At 41.2% G+C, this 20,950-nt stretch overlaps 1 protein-coding gene across 1 annotated transcript in view; it reads left to right on the forward strand.

Moving 5' to 3' along the window:
- CFAP47 (cilia and flagella associated protein 47) overlaps positions 1–20,950 on the forward strand; it is a 702,231-nt gene that overhangs the window by 186,603 nt on the left and 494,678 nt on the right. The window contains exon 29 of the mRNA XM_082245539.1: positions 17,295–17,514. Within this exon, the coding sequence (XP_082101665.1) occupies positions 17,295–17,514 (220 nt within the window). The remainder of the gene's footprint in view (positions 1–17,294; positions 17,515–20,950) is intronic.

Genomic DNA, 20,950 nt, shown 5'->3' on the forward strand with positions numbered 1-20,950 from the left:
AACCGGAAGTGACAAAATCCTTGTTGTTTCTGGTAATATATACCATAGAGACGATCAGGGAACAAACTTTTGTTTTTGTTTTTTTTCAAAATTTTTGGTCTTTTTTCATTTGTTTAGCAAAAAATATAAAAACCTAGTGATGATTAAATACCACGAAAAGAAAGCCCTATCCGTCTCAAAAAGATAAACATTAAATTTGGGTACAGTGTTGCATGACCTCGCAATTGTCATACAAAGTGAAAATTGGCCCGGGCAAGAAGGGGGTTAAAGTGCCCGGTATTGCAGTGGTTACAATTATCCTTGTTTGTCAAGATGAACAGAATACTATCAAGTTAATATAGCACAAATATAAGACTGAAACTATTGTTTCTGCAATGCTCAAAAACCAACTCTGAAAACTGTGCCCAAGAAAGTGCTGTAAAAATGCATCTAAAGCCATAACTGCTTTTAACTTTGTGGACAAAATAGAAAATGGTTAAATCCCCTGTCTTTTTTAATGTGCCTTCTGTGTAACATTGTGGATATTTCTCCTTATTTCCTGCCCCTTAGACACAATAGGAAGCGATAAGAAATCTTTGTAAAGTAAAGGAAAAATCCTCACAGTTGTCTTGGCAGGAGATATCCCCATTCAAAGATTTCTGTTCATATTGTGTCTTTAGGTACAATTTAATCCTTGCTCTATACAGCTTTTTGCAGCCAGGTTCACCAGCCTGTTACTGTAAATATACTCTGATTTTATTGTACAGACAGTATATAAATACGTATGTGTAAATAGCTTTTTGCAAAAAAGGCTAAAGTGAAATTTGTACAAATTGCCATTTTGAAAAGAAAAAAACACTTACTGGAAACATGTTCAGGTATACCCATGGAACTTTTATTTTGTACTGTGCTGTAATATGGTTTATTTTAGGGCTCACTACTCATTTGGGAAAACACTGTTATTTTCCAATTTGCTTTACAGTTTTTCTGTTATTTTAAAATGTATTGTGCAGAGCAAAGCTAAAGATAAAGTGTTGCTGTCAACATTTTACAGCGCTTCACCAGAATCCAAGAGAAAATAAGTCATCCAAGAGAATCGCCAACAGGCTCATAATGATCTCATAATTAGCATTATTAAAACAAAATTCTGCTTTTGTCAAATTGTCATATGCTCATTTAGGAACATATTTATTTCAGATTTAAATATTCCAAGAAGTATTGATTTATGTTGAATTCAGTACCATTTCACACTGCGCAATAATGGTTTATCTGTTTATCTGCAGTATGAACACTGCAAATCCTTCCTGCATTTTATCATAAGAAAAACAATTTTACATTTTGTGTGTTGATGAACACAGTATGTTTACCAGAATTAATTGTAGCTAAGCCACTTTATTATCTGATTCTGAATTAACTCTATGTACACTGCTATACTCTTCTACAAATGTCTGCAAAAAAAATAGTAATTATTGGTTCAATATGTCTAGCAGTTTTGTCAAATATATCATACAAAATGATGTTTATTCTGTTGTATGTGCTTCTTCACTTCTAAAAATCTGTCTCTCCTTTTATGAACCTTGGGATGAAGTAAAGGAAGAGCATTTATTTTGAACCTTTAAAGGAGTAGATCATAGATGTTATGGGATTTACAAAGAATCATTTTTTTATTTGTCTCTGTAGTTTAGTAAACTTATTAACATAGGTCTTGGTGGGTTGCTTGTAGGGTGAGGCTGGTGGGGACTCAGTGTGTGTGCTGGTTCTACAGTGAATAATGGTGAAAGGTTGTCCTTACCAATAGTGGTTAGTAGCCATTGCTCAGCAAATTCAGTCAAGTCAGCTCCTTCAATTTTCTCTGGGAATCTTACCACCCTGTTATTATAAAATCTCTTCCAGTTTTCACAGTTCTCTGCTTTGAGTGCATTTCAATCAGCCAGCATTAGGGCTACCTTGACATCAGATTTTAGAGGGCCCATTATATCCTTTATGTCACTAACACATCCTTCAAAGGAAGAGGTTTGCTCTCTGATCCTTTGGAGATTGTGCTTAAAAGGGATATATCTTCCCTAATGCCAAGTAAGTAAGTGGCGTGGCTGTCTAAAAAAGTGGTACATTTTTGGATTTAGAGTTTGAGAAAGCATAGGGGTGAAGGGTAGAAAGAAAGCCATACTATGTCGTCCTCACATCCCCCTGCTGGAGATACTATGTCGTCCTCACATCCCCCTGCTGGAGATAGTAGAGGTGCAGCGTGGAGGTCTGCAGGTCGGCAGAGTGCACACAATCCCGAGGTAGCACATGTTCCAGATCATCTTGTGCTTCAGGTGTCGACATGGTTGGTCAATCCTTTTTACTCGTCGTTGCTATCAGGAGAAATGTTAGGTCACCCAGTAGGGATGCCGGCAGATTTAGCCAGCTATGTGGAGCAACGGTAATCATCAGGATAGCTGTAGCTAGGTTCAGAAGGATGATGGCAGGATGATTGTCAGAGAGGCCAGCTAGAGTATGTCTGTTTAACCCCTTAAGGACCACCCGCCAAAGTTTTATTGCTGGCAGGCAGCCCCTTCTGCGCCAACCGACATAGGACTACATCGGTCGCGCGCCTGCTGCTAGAGGGCAAGCACGCACCGGCGCGATCGTGCCCCCACTCAGCAGCGGGGACACTAATGCACGGGGCTGGCGGCTCCGATTTCCGCCGGCCACCCATGATCGCTCCCCGCTGAGAGAGAAGAATGGTCGGCTTTTGTAAACACACCCGACCGTTCTCTCTGGAATGATCACCCCTCATAATTTTGTAAATATTTTATTATATCTTTTCATGTGACAACACTGAAGAAATTACACTTTGTAAAGTAGTGAGTATACAGCTTGCATAACAGTGTAAATTTGCTGTCCCCTCAAAATAACACAGCCATTAATATCTAAACTGCTGGCAAAAAAAGTGAGTACACCCCTAAATGTACATGTCCAAATTGGGCCCAAAGTTTTGTGTGGCATCCATTATTTTTCAGCACTGCCTTAACCTTCTTGGGCATGGAGTTCACCAGAGCTTCACAGGTTGCCACTGGAGTCCTCTTCCACTCCTCCATGACGACATCACGGAGCTGGTGGATGTTAGAGACCTTGCGCTCCTCCACCTTCCATTTGAGGATGCAGCACAGATGCTCAAAAGGGTTTAGGTCCAGAGACATGCTTGGCCAGTCCATCACCTTTACCCTCAGCTTCTTTAGCAAGGCAGTGGTTGTCTTGGAGGTGTGTTTGGGGTCATTCTCGGGTTGGAATACTGCCCTGTGGCCCAGTCTCCAGGGGGGGGGGGGGTTCATGCTCTTCTTCAGTATGTCACAGTACACTTTGGCATTCATGGTTCCCTCAATGAACTGTTACTCCCTAGTGCCAGCAGCACTCATGCAGCTCCAGACTATGACACTCCCATCACCATGCTTGACTGAAGGCAAGACACACCTGTCTTTGTACTCCTCACCTGGCTGTCGCTACAAACGCTTTACACCATCTGAACCAATTAAGTTTATCTTGGTCTCATCAGACCACAGGACATGGTTCCAGTAATCCATGTTCTTAATTTTCTTGTCTTCAGCAAACTGTTGGCTGGCTTTCTTGTGCATCATCTTTAGAAGAGGCTTTATTTTTGGGACGACTGCCATGCAGACCAATTTGATGCAGTGTGTGGCCTATGGTCAGAGCACTGACAGGCTGACCCCCACCCCTTGAACCTGTGCAGCAATGCTGGCAGCACTGCTATTTCCCAAAGACAACCTCTGGATATGATGCTGAGCACGTTCACTCAATTTCTTTGGTTGACTATGGCGAGGCCTGTTCTGAGTGGAACCTGTCCTGTTAAACCGCTGTATGGTCTTGGTCACCGTGCTGAAGCTTAGTTTCAGGGTCTTGGCAATCTTCTTATAGCCTAGACTATCTTTATGTAGAGCAACAATTCTTTTTTTCAGATCCACAGTGTTCTTTGCCATGAGGTGCCATGTTGAACTTCCAGTGACCAGTGTGAGAGAGTGAGAGTGATAACACCAAATTTAACACACCTGCTCCTCATTCACACCTGAGACCTTGTAACACCAATGAGTCACATGATATCGGGGAGGGAAAATAGCAAGAGGGGCCCAATTTAGACATTTCCACTTAGGGGTGTACTCACTTTTGTTGCCAGCGGTTTAGACATTAATGGGTGTGTGTTGACTTATTTTGAGGGGACAGCAAATTTACACTGTTATGCAATCTGTGCACTCACTACTTTACATTGTAGCAAAGTGTCATTTCTTCAGGGTTGTCACATGAAAAGATATAATAAAATATTTACAATGTGAGGGGTGTACTCACTTTTGTGAGATACTATATATTTGACATTTTATTCATACGATGAACAAAATGGATATGAAGAACAATACAATTACCCTTACAGTGTGTGACACTCATAATAATGTATAGCTTTTACAGGTATCCCATAAATATAGGTGTGCTTAATCTCTGAGTAGATTGATGAAAAAGAACAGCCTTGTTAAGCTCCCCAGAACAACCTGTATGTTATGGCTTGTGGTTAGCCAGCCTTACCATGTTTGTAGCGGTTAGTGTATAATATAACATTGCCTACTGTATAATAAGGTCTGGGACTGGTTTATGAAATGACTTAGAGGAGTCAGAGCTTTTGAAATGCAGCCAGCTCACTCATGTTTTGTAATAGGTTTCATAGCTTTGTTAGGGGTAGTATTCTCTTATATCATATATATCTTATCAACATGCAATATCAATTGAACTACTGATGGTGGGCTGTATGCTTTCCAATATTTCAAGAGCAGGGTCTTGTCCGTGTTCAGAAAGTGTGGTACTAATGATTTTTTATATTTGGGATCAGACATGGTTGTGTTTGGAATAAGAAGACCCAAGGGTTCCGTGGAAGAGCCACAATAAGGATTTTTGCTGTTCGGTTGGAACTCTGTTCCCAGTAAGGTTTGATCAGTGAACATTTCCACCAGACATGGGAAAGGGTGCCAGGATTCAGTCTACATCTCCAGCACTATGGAGAGGCATGGGGGTCCCACCTATAAGCACACTTGGGTCTCTGTAAAACTGAGCAAGAAATTTAAATTTAGGCCTCATTCACATGGGGCACACATAACTATATGCAAACACAGTAGAGTGCCCAGATTAAGTGTAGTAGATATTACAAAATGTATTAAACAATGCAATTAGCAACTCACATTAAGATGAATGTGAAATGCTAGCCGTCACAGTCAGGAAGGGGTCTTGTCCAGAAGGGGCATCAGTGAATAGGTGGAGTAGAAAAACTGGCAGAAGAGACCCCTGTAGTAACTGGGAAGATATCAGGATGGCGCTAATCTAAGTGCAGTGAGTAAGGGAAGTAAATTCACACAAAGCAATTGGCAACTCACCCGGATAGTGTAAAGATTGCTTATATGTAGTCCTATGAAGATTTTTTTCTGGGTCAATCTGCTGCTATAGTTTCTGGATCCAAAGAATTAACACCACCACTGGAAAGTGGTATGGTGTCTTAGGAGACCAGGCAGCCTTGAGATGGAACCAGGAAACAGCATGCTGGGATCAGTGGAGCTCACCCAAAACCAGAAGTGAGAAAACCAGAGGTCACGTTAGTGGGTTGTGGTCATGTTTTGAGGCGGAAGGGGCATCAATAACTAGGTGGAGTAGGAACACTGGCAGAAGAAGAGACACCTGTAGTAACTGGGAAGATAGCAAGAGGCAGCAATCTAAGTGCAGTGGGTAAGGAAAGTAAATTCCTATATTCCTATAAAACAATTGGCAATTCACTCGGATAGTGTTAAGATTGCTTATATGTAGCCCTAAGGATGTTTTGTCCTGGCTCAGTCTGCCGCTACCAGCAAGCTGGCTTGAGAAAGAGGCAGAAAATGCCTCAAAACATGTAGCCACTCCCACCAACATCACTTTCGCTTTTGTCACTTTCAGTTTCTGGTGTGCTTCACTGATTCCACCATACTGCTTCTTGGTTCCTCCCCAAGGCTGCCTGTTCTCCTAGGACATCATACCACCACTTCCCAGTTGCAGAGTTTACCCCTTGGATCCAAAAACTACAGCAGCAGACTGACCTGGGATAAAACAGTTATTGAACTACATACAAGCAATCGTTACTCTTTTTGAGTAAATTTCCAATTGCTTTGTCTGAATTTACTGCCCTTATCCACTGCACTTAGATTGATACCCTCTTGCTATCTTCCCATTTACTAAAGGTGTCTCTTCCTCTTGCTATCTTCCCATTTACTAAAGGTGTCTCTTCTGTTAGTGTTCCTACTCCACCTATTCACTGATGCCCCTTCTGGATGAGACCTCTTCCTGACTGTGATGAATAACATTCTTACAACTCTACTTCCTCCTCTCCTCTTCCTTTTTCTATTGGGGTCCCCCAATGTTCTGTCCTTGGGCCTCTCAATCTACATCTTCTCCCTTGGTCAGCTGATAGCCTCCCATTTCTATGCTGACAACGCCCAAATCTATCTTTCTACCCCTCGGCTCACATCAGTCTCCTTGCACATTACTAATTTACTAACAGACATAAGTATGGATGTCACACCACTTCCTCACACTCAGTCTATCCAAAACTGAGTTCATAATATTTCCTTCCCATGTGCCCCTTCCCCTGACTTCTCTGTTGAGATTGCTGGCATGACTATCAGTCCATCCCCACATGACAGGGTGCTAGGTGTAAACTCAGACTCTAAACTCTCCTTTCTTCCCCTCATCCAATCACTGTCCAAATATTGCTACCTAAACCTCTTCAACATCATCCTGTTTGTGGACTGCAGTCTTCAAGTCATTCCACAGATTTTCAATGGGGTTTAAATCTGGGCTCTGAATAGGCCATACAAAGACATTCACCCTTTTCTCCTTCGACCACTGTGTGGTCATTTTTGCTGTGTGCTTTGGATCATTGTTGGAAGGCAAACCTTCTTCCCATTGACAACTTCCTGGCAAAGTGCAGCAGATTTCCATCATTCATTTGACGGTATTTTGCCCCATCCATTTTTCCTTCTATCCTGACAAGTGCTCCAGTCCCTGCTGAAGAGAAACACTCCCATAACAGGATATTACCACCTCCATGCTTTACTGTAGAAATGGTGTTATTTGGATGGTGAGCTGTATTGGATTTCCGCGAGACATATCATTTAGTGATAAGGCCAAATAATTAAACGTTAGTCTTATCTGACCATACCACCTTTTCCCATGTGGCCTTAGAATCTTCAAGGTGCGTTTTGGCAAAGTTTAGTCATGACTGCATGTGGTCTTTCTTGAGGAGGGGCTTTTTTCTTGCAACCCTCCCATACAAGCCACATTTGTGGAAAATTTGTGATATTGTCACATGCATGCAATGACCACTCTTTGTCATAAATTCATGCAACTGCTTCAGAGTTGCTGTAGGCCTCTTGGTAACCCCTCTGACTAGTTTCCTCTTGGCTCTGTCATCCAGTCATTTTAAGGAGGGGTGATCCATTTTCCAACTTAGTAATTCTGTTTTTTTTTTCTGACATGTTGGTGTTATATCTTTCACTTGGATGTTATATGTTGCACTAATTAAATACAGCTGGATACATCAAAAACTGCTGTTTTCATTTCAAGCTGCAAAGCAACAAAATGTGATTATTTTAAAGGAAGGTGATTCTTTTCTATACCCACTGTAACATTTAAACTTTTATTTTCTCCGTCAGCTCATTACCTACAGTTATTAACTTCTGTATCACTTGACCTTCCGTTTTAGATTGTAAGCTCTAAAGAGTGGGGCACTCCGATTCGTCTTTGTATTGTAACGGTACTGTCTGCCCTCATTTTGTAAATCGCTGCACCAACTGTTGGCTCTGTATGAATCCTGAATAATATTAATAATAATAAATATATAGGGTAAGCCCGTGCCACTGTTTAACCACTTAAGCCCCAGAGGATTTGGCTGCTAAACGACCAGGGAGTATTTTGCGATTCGGCACTGCGTGACTTTAACGGACAATTGCGTGGTCGTGCGACGCTGTACCTAAACGAATTTGACGTCCTTTTTTTCCCACAAACAGAGCTTTCTTTTGGTGGTATTTGATCACCTGTGCTCTTTTTACTTTTTGCGCTATAAACAAAAAAAGAGCGTAAATTTTGCAAAAATAACAATATTTTTCACATTTTTTTATATGAAATTCCCCCCCAAAAAAATGTAAAAATCAAAATTTTTTAACATTTTCGGCCAATTTGTTTTATGCTACATATGTTTGGTAAACAAAATCGCAAAAAGCGTATTTTTATTGGTTTGCGCAAAAGTTATCGCGTTTACTAACAAAGGGAAAGATTTTTTTTTTTTTTTTTAACGCGTAATAGCGGCAATCTGCGATTTTTTTTGCGGTACTGCGACATTGTGGCGGACAGATCGGACCCTTGACTGACATTTTTGACACTTTTGGGGTTACCAGTGACATTTCTACAGTAATCAGTGCTATACATATGCACTGTTACTGTAAAAATACACTGGTAGTGAAGGGGTTAACTTGATTTGAGAGGGAGGGGCTGTGTGTGTCCCTAGGGGCGTGATTCTTACTGTGATTGGCTGTGGCTTGAGGTGTAAGGACACTGATCAACGGTTCTACATAGTAGAACTGTGTGATCAGGGTTTTTACACCGAGGAGAATGACAGGCAGCTTGTTTACACAAGCCGCCTGACTTTCTCCCTCTCCCCCGACGATCGCCGAGTGACCGGCGGACATCGGGTCCGCCGGTCACACGCGCGGGGGGGGTCCGTGACCGCGCGGGAGCGGGAGCGCGCCTCCGCGGGCGTGCGCTCGCTCCCCAGACCCTCCCAGGCTAGTGACGTTAATTAACGTCACTCTGCCTGGCCGGGGCTGACCGCCGCAGTAAATTTACTTGCGGCGGTCGGCAAGCGGTTAAAATGGTGGTTTAGGACAGATTTTGTATGAAGCAAGCACACTAATGGCACAGGTGTGTCCTGGCTTCATATGAGAGCTAGAGTTAGAGCTCAGAGCCCCACCCTCCCGAGGGTGTCAGTGTGCGAAGGGAGCAGTGGGAGGTGCTCCAGGTCAGGACAGACCAAGGCCGAGCCTTTGACAGAGTCCATGAGGGACAAAGGAGCAGGGAGCTGCCAGGAAAGATGCAGAGCTGAGGTACAGCGTCTATGCACAAACACTGGGGCATGCTTGATGGTCAAAGGGTACTAATGGTCTGGAGGACCAAGGAGTACTAGTTGGAGCAGCAAAGCTGCCAAGAGAGCCAGGAGGCTGAATGTTATGTTTTGTTCGTATTGATGGTGAATACGTGGGAAGACATACCTGGGAAGACATACCTGCATGAACTTTTGACATTCTATTCAATTAAAGTTGGCAAGAAAGCCCTGAAAACTATTTCTGGCGTGGAGTAAACTCTCTGCTTTGGCACTACCTGAGCTACAAAACCCCAACATGTTACAATATGTTCAGTATGTACAGTATACACTACTGAGCAAACGTTTAAGGCAGGTGTGAAAAAATGCTGTAAATTAAGAATGCTTTCAGAAATAGAAGTGTAAATATTTTATTTTTTGTCAGTTAACAAAATGGAAAGTAAATGAACAGAAGAGAAATCAAAATCAAATTATTTTGTTTTTACATGAAATGTTTATTCAGTTCAAAATGATTGCTTGACAAAGAATGAGCATATGTTACATCAGATATTGGTGATAAGGAAGCAGAGTGGATCAGTCCAAGTACAATCAAGAAACATATAAATGGTACAAGTAGTAGATCAGGTCAACATACATCATGTAAGTGTGGTCTAGTAGAACTTGTAAATAGTTTAACAACAATATGTGCCTTATCAACGTTATCAGAAATCTTAGTTGTGGCCAGGACTTTTTTCTCAGAAAATATGTACAGGAACTCACCCACGATCCCCCAAAATCCTCCTCCCCCACACACGCGCACCCTCCAAACTGAATTAAATAGTGGGTGTGGCCAAATTGAACCAACAGAGGGAGGATCTTAATACCAGGAGTCCATTATGTACAGAGGTTGCACACAGAGTGCAGAGTTCTGGGGTGTACTGCATACAGAGTGCATAGCTCAGATGCACTACACACAGAGTGCAAAGTTTAGCCTTCTTCCACAGCTGCTTACTTCTGCATTCCTCATCCACATCTCACTTTCACCCCTCTTCAGCTCTGACCTTTGCATGCAACATTCCCTCCACTGCCCCCATCTTCTCCTCATGTCCTTAAAGGCGCCACCATCTTCTACATGTCATACAATTGTTGTTGTATTAAGCTGAACCACCCAGGCTCTCGTACCTCCTTCCACACTGTAGCTGGCTCTGCCTCTTTCACTTTTAGGGAGATCATCCAGTGGGTGTGTCACCATCTGCATTGCACCCCAGGAACCTGCATCTCTCTTGTCCCTATCCTGCTCTCAGCTGTTGGAAAACAAGCTGTTATTTGTAAACACAGAAGTTGGACTTCTGTGTTTACAAGTTATAGTGGTGAGTAGGGAGCAGAGGGCCTGAGCCAAAGGTGGTGGAACTAAATTCCACCGAGTTCCAGCTAAAAAAAAAAGCCCTGGTTGTAGCAATAGAAAATAGTTAGGGTGGACAGGTGGGAAGCTAGTTGTTAAGGGGTTAACAGGATATCTTGTAGAAAAAGAGGTGGAGGTCATTGATAGACTAACTGGTAGTCCAAATACTGGTTTTAGGCAAAGGGGGATCAGGAGTGAAAAGAAATTTGAAAACATGAGATCATTTATGGACTTAGGTTAAATTTGTAAATTTAAGGACTCAGCACCAAGGTCGGTTCAATATCAGGATAATGTGTGTAGTAATTTTCCAGTCATTTTTAGGTCTAGTGGATTATGTTTCAATATCGTCTACCTTCAGATTTGAAAGGTCAGAAGGGAATCATATTCCTGTGAAAACCGGAAGGTGACCCAGGGGGACCAAGTTTTGTGAAATCTCTCAAATTAGTCAGACGACCGTGCCAAAGTTTCTTCCATTTCGCATGTGTCCGCTACTTTATGCAACCATTCCTGAATGGTTGGGGTATAGGTTAACTTTTTTTTTTTGAATTTTTTGAGTGAAAAATTTGATATATGGAGTAAACAACAAGCTGCATTTAAGCTGCATTTAAAGTGAGCCTAGTCTCGGTAATTTGGATAATTATTTCCTTTATCCTTTTCCAGAAGGGGAAAGTAGCGGACAGTGCCACCAGATATGTATTAGGGTGCCTATGTCACTCCCACACCTCCAACAGGCCTCAGAGGTCTGCGGGCACCATCTGTGTAACTTTGCTGGAGTGACATACTATTTTGTTAGAAGTTTGTAGGCTGTTTCCAGCATTTTGGTACTGATAGAACATTTGTGGGACAAAATACATGCAGTGCTCCAATGTTTGTCCGTTATGTCCATTTGCAAAGTGTCTGACCAGCTCCTCCTGAATCTTTCATCGATGGGGGATTTAGAATTTTTAAGCCAAGTGTTAGTGACTGATCTTGCCAGTTCGAATTGCTCATTAGAAAAACATACAGATTCTAGTTTTGTTAGAGGTCTAGTGAAGTCATCCCTCCATGACTTACCCATGATGTAGCTACGGATCTGGCAGTAGGACCAGAGTGGTAACATTGTGAGCTTGCTATCCTGTTTTAGGGTAGCAAAGTCCTTAACCTTGCCTTTGTGAAAGCAGTCTCTTCCCAGGAGAGGTTTGTTGTTTTGTAGGGATTGTAGTGCTGGATTTCCCATTCCAGGTGTGAAGTCAGGGTTGTCCTTCAAGGGCATGAGTGGGCTAAGTGGAGAGGTGACTTCTGTCTGTTTTGCCACTATGTGAAAAACATTTAGAGTTGTTTCTGTTAGTGGATGGTGTTTTAGATATTGAGTGTATCTATTTAATGGGACCCAGGGGGAGAAGCATAGAGGGATGGGACTCAGACCTGATTCCAATGAGAACCAGTCTTTAGTGTCATAATGGCAATACCAATTAAATCACTCTTGTGAGATTTGAGGCAACGTAATAATTCTTGAAATCAGGTAAGCCCATCCCTCCAAGGTCTTTAGGTCTAGTTAGCAAAGAGAATTTATTTGTTTGTGGCCCCAAAGAAATTTCAATAGAATGGAGTGTAGAGATTTAAAAACGTTTTGGGGAATTTTAGTGGGTAGAGTACGTAGGAGATATAACAGCCTGGGTAAGATGGACCTTTGGTTTGTCACAGGCTGGTCAGTAAGTTGAGCTTGAAAATGTCTTTGTTTTTTTCAGATTGGCTGGTAGCTAGCGCAGTACGCTGGGTCCTTATTTGATTTGGGGATGACTGTGATGTATGTTGAGATAAAATCAGGCGGCCTAGACAGAGTTCAAGGCCCTAATAAGAGGGTCTGTTAGGATGTTCACAAATGTCTTATAGTAAATAGAAGCCAGTCTGTCAAGACCAGGACTTTTCCCAGATTTTAAGTTGCCAATTACATGTTTGATTTCATCCTCTGTAATCAGTCTCTCTAAGAGGGTTGAGTCTACATCTTTTAAAGTGGGAAGATCACTCTTGGCTAAGAAATCTTGGATGATTTGTGTTCTATCTTTTTGTACCCCGGTTGGTCAATGTTGCTGTGGGAGGTTGTACAAGTTGTTATAATATCTATGGAAATGTTTTGCTATGGCTTCCATTGTGACATCTACAGTGCCACCCTGTCACTTGATCACTTGATACCTTGATGTGTTTAATAGAGTTGGATTATTTTCGAGCTCTGGCTAGATACCCGCCTGTCTTGTCACCTGATTCAATATATATTTTCTTTTTAAATAAGAGTAGTCATTTGATTTTATTCTCTACAATCTGTTGTAGCATTTTCCTAGTTTCCAAGAGGTCCATGGCAGTCTGCAAAATAAACTACAAGATCCTGTTATTCCATGTTTAAAGAGATGGGAGAATAGAAGTGAGAAGAGTAAAGGTAGAGAGAAGGTAAAAGGTAGAGAGTCTGAGGGAGGTAAAGGAAGAAGAGGGAGAAATCTCAAAACACTTTTAGATAGTAGTCACTTTCACAAATGTTCACAATTAGAGTACCTTGAGCTAGAGCATCCTATGCTCAAGGCCACTTTGTGTGGGTTTTTGGAGGCTACGGCTAAGGAGGTAGTAGTTACCTATGAAATTTGATAGTTGTGAATTCCACTAACTTTAACAACAGAATATAAAAAAAAAAACACACAAACTATTTAAGCTAGAATTAAAAAACAATAAATGATTCTACCCGTACGTTAATGTTGTTGTATGGCATTGCTGGCGAATAAGTAGTTAGCCGATGGAAATTGTACAAGAGGGTTAGACTGCCTGTCTCTGCAATCATGTCTGCCAACCTACCCGCATGGGTACAAAGGCTGAGGCGGCAGAAGGGAGGGTGAGGTCTACGTTATATGCATATCTAGAATTATCAAAGTGTGGATCTTTAAAGTTGGGGATAAGTGAGCTTGAGATTTTTGGGCAGATATGGAATGTTCATTCTCTGTCCAGGAGGAGCAATTAGGTAGAGATAGTGTCAGGACTAAATCCCCGGAGTCATCTTTAAACCTGTATAAAGCTTAAACAAGTACTTTCAATCTGTATTGGAAAAATCACCCCGATGTTGCGTTGGTAGTCAGTGAGCATCTGGATCTTCTTGACGTGGGGTGTAAATGCATTTTTTGCTTGGGTCCAGCTCACATCCAGGGAAAGGAAGCATGAAAAAGGACATTGAAAAGGGATTCAAGCAATTACCCATCATCTGTGGCCTGTGAGGGAGTGGGTCTCAGGTTCAGCCTACTGGCATTCGATCCACCATTATGGTTATGCTTTACTTTCTTGGTTTGCCGTTTCTCTGGGGAGGAGAAGGGGAGCCTTGGAGGGCTACTTTCCAGAGGGGGGGGGGATTCCTGGTACTATTCCAGCAGATCCAGCTGACCCAGGTCAAGTGTATCGCACAAGTCTGAGAGATCTACTGGAGTGTGCAGAACATGTTGCTTGCCAGAATGAGTGACAACCAGTGCGAATTGAAAGTGCCACGTGTATCTCAGATCTTTCTCTTTCAGCTTATCTAGGAGGGTGCGTAACACCCTGCGGTTCTTTAATTTGATTTGGGAGAGATCCTGAAAAAGCATAATAGTCTCTCCATTAAAAATGTATAGAAGAGGAGAAGGTTGAGACTTTGAATGAGACATGTGACAAAGGCCATGGTAGTAAAAATGTTAATAACAGATTTATTATAGATGCATATAAATATAACAACTGTAAATACAGTAAAAAAGGCAATGATTCTGAGCTGGAGTACATACATACATCAAAATTGCACAATACATTGGTCAAAATTGTACAGCATAAGTATGTGAGAGTAACCCATAATATAAGTAATGGTTTGCATTTAGATAGGTTCGATGCGTTTCTGTGGACTGATATTCCACTTCATCGGGAGCATATGATGCGAATCTGCAAAAAATATATGTAAAAAAAATATATCACAAAGAATGCAAAAAAAGTAAAACAGAAAATATAAATAAAAATAATATAACAGAAATGAAATCAAAAATGGAAAGATTCCACCCAGATCTACTTACAGAGCAGCTCAAATCCTGGCAAATCATATGGGTACATGGTGCTGGCAATGGTCGACCAACCAGTCTCACCGGAGCTGTGGGGAAGAAAAGGGGCGGAAACAGGCATTAAAAATTATGCGATCGTTCCTCCTGGCCTTTCGCATAATGTCCTCTTTCAGACTGAAATTCTGCAGACAACAGATAATGTCTCAAGGGGGATCAGTATCTGGGCTTCTGGCTCTGACTGCCCTGTGTGCTCGAACTTATTCTATCTCTGTGTCCTCTTGTCTGTATAGGAGGCTGTTAAATACCTTCTGTAGGGCTGAGATGAAGTCCTCTAAGTATCTGTTCATTTCAAATAAATTAAGGGAGTGAGAGACCGTGACCTTTTCCAGCCTATGGATTGCCTTATCTCCCTGGTTTCCCTGTGGCTTCGGCCTCGGCCATCTTTTCAGTGTAGTGTAGTAGGTTGGTTTTTAGGTCAGTGATTGCTGCTGAGAATGTGGATTTTTTGTCTGCTGCAAAGCCCGATATGTCAGCGTATGTGAGGGGTTGGTCAGCATGTGAATTGCCTCTACCTGTGTCCTCATCCTGCTGTGCCCACACCATCTTGTTCCCTGCCATGCTTCCACGAGATGAGGGCTGAGACTTAAACAAGTCTGATATGTTCCTGGCCGAGGAGGTGGCCAATCCACGAGGAGAGCGTGACTGTGTGGTGGTATGGTGAAGCATCTTGCCCATTTCTAGGATGCAGGAGAATGGGAATCAGGACATGTAACCACCCTTTGCCTTTAAAAGAGTATCAATTATTCTAGGTACACTTGCACAGTTTTTGAAGAAACTTAGCAGGTAGGTTGTTCAAAACATATAGGAGAACTAACCACAGATCTTCTGTGGATATAGGCTGCCTCAAATCCTTCTTTCTCTTCATGTAATTCTAGACAGACTCGATGATGTTGAGATCCGGAAAACCACTTCTGACCAGACTTCTCTGGCCAGACCTGGGTCCCACTGGTTTTCACTAGTTCTGTGCTGGACATCTTCCAATGTCAAAGGGAAGTAAGCATGATGTTTCTTTCATCTGCTGCATTAAGTTTCCTTGGCAGACAACTGCATCTACGGTCTCCAACGTTACCTGTTTCATTGTGCTTTCTCAAAAAAGCTTGAACGGCACATGTTGAAAACCCAGTCTGCTTTGAAATATTTGCCTGGGAGAGACCTTGGTCATGCAGTATAACTTCAATGTGTCTTGTTGCTGTGCTCAGTCTTGCCATGGTTTATAACCTGTGACATGAAACTGACTTCCACAACCTCACCTTAGTAGCAGAGTTTGGCTGTTTTTCACACAGTTTTAGGCCTCCTACACAGCTATTTCTGTTTCAGTTATGGGATGGGTTTCAACCTACATATGAAAATATTGATCATCAGCACCCTCTTGGTATAATTCATTAATCATAATTCGTTAATTATCCCTGACTTTGTGCAAGTGTAAAGGCCCGTACAGATGATAAGAAAATCTGAAGGGAAATTTGGTCCGACGATCTGCCGATTTTCAGATTGTTAGTATGGTGCTTTGGACAGCCGACTCCGACTTTTCGGCCGACAAAATCCTGATGTGCAGGCTATATAATTTTTGTCATCCATCAAAACAACGTCCGATTTTTGTCTCATTAGTACAGATTTCCACGGAAAAAATTCTTAAGAGCAAGACTAGGCATACAAAACAATCCAGCACATGACATCACTTCTGAAGTAGAATTTTGTCGTACGGGAAAATTCGTATGAAAGTAACCTCTTCACTTTCCACATCAGATTAGCATGCCACAAAAAATGGACGACAGGTCGTTCGATAACCTGATCGTGTGTACGGGGCTTAAGAATTGGTTGGAAGCCAAATGGTAGTCACACCAAATTTTGTTTTGATTTCGATTTTTCTTCTGTTTACACTCACTTTGCATTTTGTAAATTGATATAAATAAAGAATGAATTTAGTTTTTAAAGCATTCTTACTTTACATCATTTCTTCACACCTGCACCTGTACATATATGTTTGAGTATTTTAATTATGCACCAATGTAAATTAGTTTTTCATGCTAACTTAGGGGTCTCATTTCTAAGAGATCCAAAAGGTTTTCGTATATGCCTAGGACCAGCCCTACTTTAAGGTTTGTTATGTAATGTTGCCTGAAATGCTGAAATGTACTTTTATGTTTTCTCTATAAACCGGGGAAAGTTCTTATTTGGATTGGAATAACAGTGAAGAGTACAGAACAAACTGATAAAAGTCTCAGGGGTCTTTTTAGGAGTATTGTCAGTGAGAGTAAAAGGCAGTTTTGTTCTGGAACTGGATTTATCTATTGTACATGTGTATTCCCCACATAGCCAGAAAAGAACAGACAGCAATATATAAAGCACAATTTATTTGGTAATTTGTGCAAAGTGAAATATTAAATCACTGAGTGCTTAATGATAACAAAACAGCAAAATAAACTTTGTTCTATCCATTGCTTTAGTGAACTGTGAAAGCTGTGCATAAAAGCCAGGGAGCTGCTTTTCAGCTAGATTAATGCCATTAATAACATTATCTCCAAAAACAGAGTGTTTATTCTTTACTAAACATTATAAAACAATGGATTACACTGCAGTTGGGAAATTGAAAAATGGCTTTAAATATTTTTCATCTTGAAATGTTTTGCAGTAAACATAATCATTGTGTTAATGTAAAATGTTACCACATATTTTTTTTCAGATGATGAAAATGTGTTGGGTAATGAAAGAGCTGAAAATGGAGATGCAGAGATTCAATATCAGAGAACAAAGGACAAACTGGAACTTTTGTTTTATCCGGAAGAAGATACAGAAGAATGGATATTTTTTCAAAAAGTTTTAACTACAGTTCAGACATGGTTCAGCCTGTTTGGATGGCCTAGTGGCTGCAATCCTATCACAATACCAGATTCTTTGTGGAGGTAACAAATAATAAAAAGCAATGTACTGTAGTATATGCTATTGGATTGAAATTGAGTAACAGCTTTGAGTGTGGTGGGGCTGCTGGCATCACATCCAAAATGGTGACACCTAGCATCAGTTTCAGGACTGTGGATATTTACACATTAAAGGCTTTTACAGGTTTAAACATTTATAATCCTATATCATCTACATGTGAATTGCAGATATAATCATATGGGAAGAGTGTTATTGAAATGTATGGTCTGGTGAGAGGGTTTCTGTAACTCGTACAATGATGTCAACTTTATACTGTATAGTACAGGGACAAACCTATTAACCCTTTCTCTGCCAGGCCCTGTGCTCAAGTTTTAAACTCAGATGGCCAGACCATTTTTGCAATTTTTCCATTGCTTTTTTATTTTTCACTTACAGCTTTCAGAGTTTGTAATAGACCCCCAAAACCATATATTTTCTGAAAGCATGTGATCAGTAGAATAAAAAGAGGGTGCTACTGATTTTTAGGGCCTCATAAAATTGGCGCAAATGTTTCTCAAAACAATATTTTTGCTAAAAAAATACACAAAAAATCGATATTAGCAGATACAAACACAGCAAATTTTACAAAATGTCTACCAAATATAAGTTTAACCTGTATTGAGTTAATAAATAACAAATATTTGTAAATTTTAAATTGTGCCTTTTTACGAAATGGTGAAAATCGAATGTACACAAAACTGTAAATAACCAAATTTCTCTAAAATGCTGGAGGTTTTCATTTTTCACTTACAGCTTTCAGAGATTTTTAAAAGACCCCAAAAACCATATATTTTATGAAAGCACATGACCGGTTGGATAAAAAATTGTGAAACAGCTTTTTATTGCCCCATGATTGTTGTGCAAATGTTTATCAAATCAATATTTTTACCAAAACTACACAAAAATCATTATTAGCACATACAAACACAGCAAATGTTACCAATCCCTGCTAAATTCCTACTAAATATAAAGGTTTAACCTATATTGAGTTAATAAATAACAAATATTTGTAAATTATATTTTGCGCCTTTATGTGAAATGATGAAAATCAAACCTATGCAAATTTGTAAATAGTCACATTTTTATAAAAATCTGGAGGTTTTCATTTTTCACTTACAGCTTTAACAGATCGTAAAAGACCCCCCAAACCAAGTGTTTTCTGAAAGCACATGACCAGTAGAATAAAAAGAGGGTGCTACTGATTTTTAGGGCCCCATGATATTTGCGCAAATGTTTCTCAAATGAATCTTTTCGCTAAAAATACGCTAAAATTGTTACTAGCAGCAAATGTTATAAAATCTCTGCTTAATTCCTACTAAATATAAACATTTACCCTTTATTAAGTTAATAAAAAGAAATAGTGCATTTTAAATTGCTCTTTTTAGTGAAATGGTAATAATTGAAAACTGTAAAAAGGCATATTTCTATAAAAGTCTGGAAGTTTTCATTTTTCACTTACAGCTTTCAGAGTTTGTAACCCCTCCCATCCACAAACTATATATTTACCGAAAGCACATGACCAGTAGAATAAAAAGAAAGTGCTACTATAGGGGCACAATAGTTGTGCAGTGCAAATGTCTATCAAATTGTTTATTTAACACAAAAAACACTAAAAGCCATATTAGCATACAAAACACAACATAACTTACAAAATTCCTGCTAAATTCCTGCTAAATCTTTGTTCACATGGGGTGTACTAAAGCGTACGCCCATGGAGGGCCATATGAAAATCTGTGTTTACCCGCACAGGGATGCACAGGTAGTCCTATTCATGTCAGTTGGGATGCAGTGGCTGTAAGGACACATATGACATCTGTTCAGGTGTAGGTTCATGGCCCCAAATGCAGACATGCACCCACACGGATGTCAAGTTGGGAGCAGTGGCTGTGCCCATACATTCGCTGTGTCCCAATTGACACGAATTGGACTGCTATCCAGGAATGCAGGGAACACCTGTGCATTCCCCTGCAGCCACTGTATCCCAATTGACATTGACGTGACTGCCTGCATGGGGATACACAAAACACTTGTGCATCCCTGTGCAGCTAAACACAGCCTTGTTTTAGTATGCCTCACGTGAATGAGGCTCTAGGCCTTTTTAGACTTGCGATTGGGGAGGTGGCAAAATTTGCTGTTGAGCTGCGTTTCTTTCACCTGCCAACCTTCCCCCCCTTAAAGCAGAGTTCCAGCCTGGGGGAAAACAATTAAAAGTCAGCAGCTACAAATACTGTAGCTGCTGACTTTTATTATAAGGACACTTACCTGTCCAGGGAGCCCACATTGTCAGCACCCGAAACCGACTCGTCCATCAGCTCCCTGTGTGTGTCTCCCAGAAGGCAGCAGGGGGAAGGTGGAGGGGCGGCAAATGACGAAGGTCGCCGTGGCGGCCCTACACAGAAATGGGAGTGGGTACCTGTTTTTGACAGATATCCGCTCCCCCCCCCCCCGAAAGGTGCCAAATGTGGCACTGGAGGGGGGGGGAGGAAGCAGTAAGGCGCAGCTTCCACTTTTGGGTGAAACTCCACTTTAATGGGCAATAGGCAGCAGACCATGTTGTTTACATGCTGCAGCTGCAACCTGTCACTTTGCGCCCACAGCAAAGTTGCTTTGCACCCGCTAAATGCTAAACATTAAAGTCAATAAGGAAGTCCCACAAATGCCCCACAACCGCCTGCAATACATGTGGTTGCGTAGCATTTGTCTGGAAAAATGGGGTTAAAACAGGCGGTGAGAAAGCAGCAGATTGGCTTCCTCACCGCCTGTTAGTAGCCCCTAAAACGTAAACTTAATGCGGATCAGGCTTCAGAGGCAAGGGAGACTTAGATGTATATCTAAATCTACCCTTAGGCCCCTTCCACGCGTCAGCGGGGACCAGCAGACAGATTCCCCACTGAGCAGCCAGATGGCTAGTCTGTGTCCACTCCGCTTATGCAGAACAAACACAGACACAGGGCGCTCTTCTCTATAGGTGGTGGGATGTAAACAGACCGCCGGTCCGTTTACATTAGACTTCCATTGGATCTGCTGTATAGATGGGGAACAGATCCACATCCGCCTGTTTTTAGTGGATTAGATATAGGCAGGTGTAAACGGACAAAAGTCTGTTTACATTCGCCGCTCCACAGAGGAAAAAGGAGGGTCCAATTTGGTCCAACTGAAAAAATGACAGGCAGACTCAATCCGTCTATTTTTACCGGATTGGATGTAGGCAGGTGTAAACGGACATAAGTTTGTTTACATTCGCCGCTCCACAGAGGAAAAAGGAGGGTCCAATTGGGTCCGTCTGAAAAACTGACAGGCAAACCCAATCGGTCCACCCATGTAAAAGGGGCGTTACTATGTTTTTTTTTTTTAAAGGCACAATTATATTTTATTTTTTTTATTTTTTGTTCAAGGGGGGAGGGGCTTGGAAAGACATCT

Source organism: Pelophylax lessonae (assembly GCF_965119305.1).
Source record: "Pelophylax lessonae genome assembly, chromosome: 2".
In the NCBI taxonomy this organism is placed as follows: domain Eukaryota; kingdom Metazoa; phylum Chordata; class Amphibia; order Anura; family Ranidae; genus Pelophylax; species Pelophylax lessonae.